General features: G+C 46.6%; 1 protein-coding gene across 1 annotated transcript; it reads left to right on the plus strand.

Moving 5' to 3' along the window:
* Nucleotides 1-232: 232 nt before the first annotated feature.
* msx1a (muscle segment homeobox 1a) lies at nucleotides 233-2448 on the plus strand. The gene is made up of 2 exons (XM_018677627.2): nucleotides 233-802; nucleotides 1017-2448. The coding sequence occupies exons 1-2, from the start codon at nucleotides 367-369 to the stop codon at nucleotides 1433-1435; spliced, it is 855 nt and encodes a 284-aa protein (XP_018533143.1). The 5' UTR covers nucleotides 233-366; the 3' UTR covers nucleotides 1436-2448.
* Nucleotides 2449-3059: the final 611 nt, after the last annotated feature.

Below are 3059 nucleotides of genomic sequence, written 5' to 3' on the forward strand. Positions count from 1 at the left end.
ATTACAAAATGTCAATAAGTTAATGGTGGGGTAATTACAGGGTATACTTTCGGGTATAAGATCATTTTGTGGGATTTAGTCTTGGAGTTTGTTGTGTTTTATGTTTATCTAAAGTCAGTATTGTTAACTTTCCCACTCTGACTTTTTTTCTTGAGTCTCCCAGGGGCCAGCCCATCTCACCCCTGATTGGCTGCCTCTCTCTCCACGCCTGCCTTATTATAGCCCTGCGCTCCAATTTGGTCACATAAACATGAGGATACCGTCACCTTAGGGCGCACCGCAGCAAACTTCTTGTAACTTTTTTTTACGCGATATACACCCACGAGAGTCAAGCTTTTATTTACCACCGGTGCCAGTCGGACCTGTATGGCCCCATCCATCGCCATGTCAGCTTTGACCGCTGGTTTGAAAACCGAAGACCTTCCTCCCCGCTCGGCTCTCGTCGGCAGAGGCGAGATGCAGACCAGCCTGAGTCCCGCAGAGGAGACCGGAAAGCCCAAAGTCGCTATCCTGCCCTTCAGCGTCGAGGCGCTGATGGCTGATAGGAAACCCAGCCGAGTAGAGGTGTCGTCCCCGGACGCGCAGTCCGTGGCCGGGACGTCCCAAGCGCTGGGGAAGAGCGCGCGGATGGGCTCTTTTGGTACTCTGGATAGTTCAGTTCCTGCTTTACCCATGAGCTCTTCGTTCTCAGTGGGCGAGATCATGAACATGCCAGAAGACGTGCTGATCAAACCCGAGAGCCCGGACAGTAAAGACAGGACTACGTGGATTCAGAGTCCTCGTTTTTCCCCTACACCTCCACGTAAGTTAAAACTGTGTTGCTGTGGTTGAAGCCTACATTAGAGAAATAAATGAAATCAACGTCAAATATGTTGTAACGTCGTGTTCTTAGCCTAAATATGTCAGGACTTGTGTGGAAAAAGGTTTATGTCATAGCCAACGAGTGGATCGCTTGGGTATGACATTACGCATTGTGATCCACAGTTTTTAAATGAAAGCGTTTTGTTTTCTCACAGGAAGGTTGAGTCCTCCTGCCTGCCCTCTGCGAAAACACAAGACGAACAGAAAGCCCCGGACCCCCTTCACCACGTCCCAGCTGCTGGCCCTGGAGAGGAAGTTCCGCCAGAAGCAGTACCTCTCCATCGCCGAGCGCGCGGAGTTCTCCAGTTCCCTCAACTTGACGGAGACCCAGGTCAAAATCTGGTTTCAGAACAGGAGGGCCAAAGCCAAGCGGCTGCAGGAGGCAGAACTCGAAAAACTGAAAATGGCAGCTAAGCCCATGCTGCCTCCGGCTTTCGGGATTTCCTTTCCTCTCGGCGCGCACGTCCCGGCGTCCTACGCTGGGTCGCACCCGTTCCAGAGGCACTCGCTGCCGGTTTCCCCCGTGGGACTGTACGCCGCTCACGTCGGATACAGTATGTACCACCTCGCTTGACGAGGGACGGCAGGACGAGGGGTTAAGACTTTAATTTCTGACACCACCCCCCCCCCCCCCCCCCTCCCCCCCAAGCGCGAGGTGGAAGATAGAGGGGGGGAAGTTGGGACAGGTGAGCTGACACCGTAGTAAATACAGAGGCATCCCGGCGGTGAGCTCGGTGTCACGTCCTGTCAGGGGTCCAGGACCTCCTAATAGACCTCCCCTCCCTTCTGAGGACCTTGAAGTTTATCCACTTCTCTTGACCTCGCCAGTAAGTTCACACACTGCAAAAATAATCCAGCTTCATCGGTCATTTAATCTTGAGTCTTAAATCTTATTTTTTGACTTTGAAATAACATTATTAATAATAACAACAATCATGAAGGTATTGATACTAGAAATCTTAGAAATAAGACGAGAGTGAGACTAAATGACTTCAAGGTGGATATTTTTGCGGTGCAGAGGTGGAAAACAACTCAGTGTCTGTAGGGCCTATGATGTATGATCACACACGGACAGTCAAGTATGGACAGCAGGCTGTGTGCCACGGTGTGTCAGAGATAGCCCACTCTTTGCTGGCCAGGTAAAAGGGCTATTTTACCAGACTATTGCGCAGCTTGACATTTTTGCACCAACAAACTATAGGTTGGGGCTTTCATCGCATTTATGGGCTGTGGGCTGTCACACTGTAAAAAAAATAAATAAAAAAAATAAATAAATAAATAAAAAAAGAGAGAGAGAGAGAGAGAGGAAACAAACACCCCCACCCCCCACACTTTCTGATTTTTTTTGCATTCATATCAATGCGTAACTATAGTGGGTTACTGAATCCAGTGTCAATGAATGCTCTTTGTGAATTTGGAGAACCACAGCATTTGTTTTAATGACAGCACTGTCTGTTGTTGGAATGATTCCCTTCGGAAGGGATATGTGTACTGTAAAATAATGTATATTTGAAGAATATCCTCATTTATATTATGAATATATTTGTGACATAACTTAACAATAAATTGTTTATTCTTTTTCATGAAGACGTTGTTCGTTTTGACTGACACTTGCGTGGTTCCTTCTGCACCAAAATTGGACTATTTAATTAGACGTATTTTCATAGGCTACGTTTAATGACAACTTAAGGATATACTTTGTATTTTATAATTCTTTCTCTATTTTAGGATGAAGTGTAGAGCTGTTGTGAGTAGTATAACTACTTCCCTATGGCGTCTTACAGAAAATACGTTTATAGGAGAAGAAGCAGAAGTGAGGTAAAAAAAAAAAAAAAATGAATGAAGCTAGGAATATTGATCAGCTTGAGCACAGCATGATTTAAATATTATGCTTTTTTTGGGGGGGGGGGGGGGGGGGTTCATTCAGACCCAAAGGCCTCACGTGACCCACATCTGTCCACGTCTCTTCAGCTTGTCGTCAGGTTTTCACATTCAGACCCTTCACACTTTTTTTTCTGCGTGCATTTCAGCCTCGCGGAGCTGTGAATTTAAAACTTGTCACGTGTTATTTTGGTGGAATGTGACGCTACAGCTGTTGCCTATTGCAGTGAAACAAACCAACCTAGATTTTTGTTGGCGCCAGAAGATTTTTAAGGAGGAGGAGGAAGAGGGTGACAACCAGTTGTGCTGACTTCAAA

Source organism: Lates calcarifer, linkage group LG12 (assembly GCF_001640805.2).
Source record: "Lates calcarifer isolate ASB-BC8 linkage group LG12, TLL_Latcal_v3, whole genome shotgun sequence".
NCBI classification, from domain to species: domain Eukaryota; kingdom Metazoa; phylum Chordata; class Actinopteri; family Centropomidae; genus Lates; species Lates calcarifer.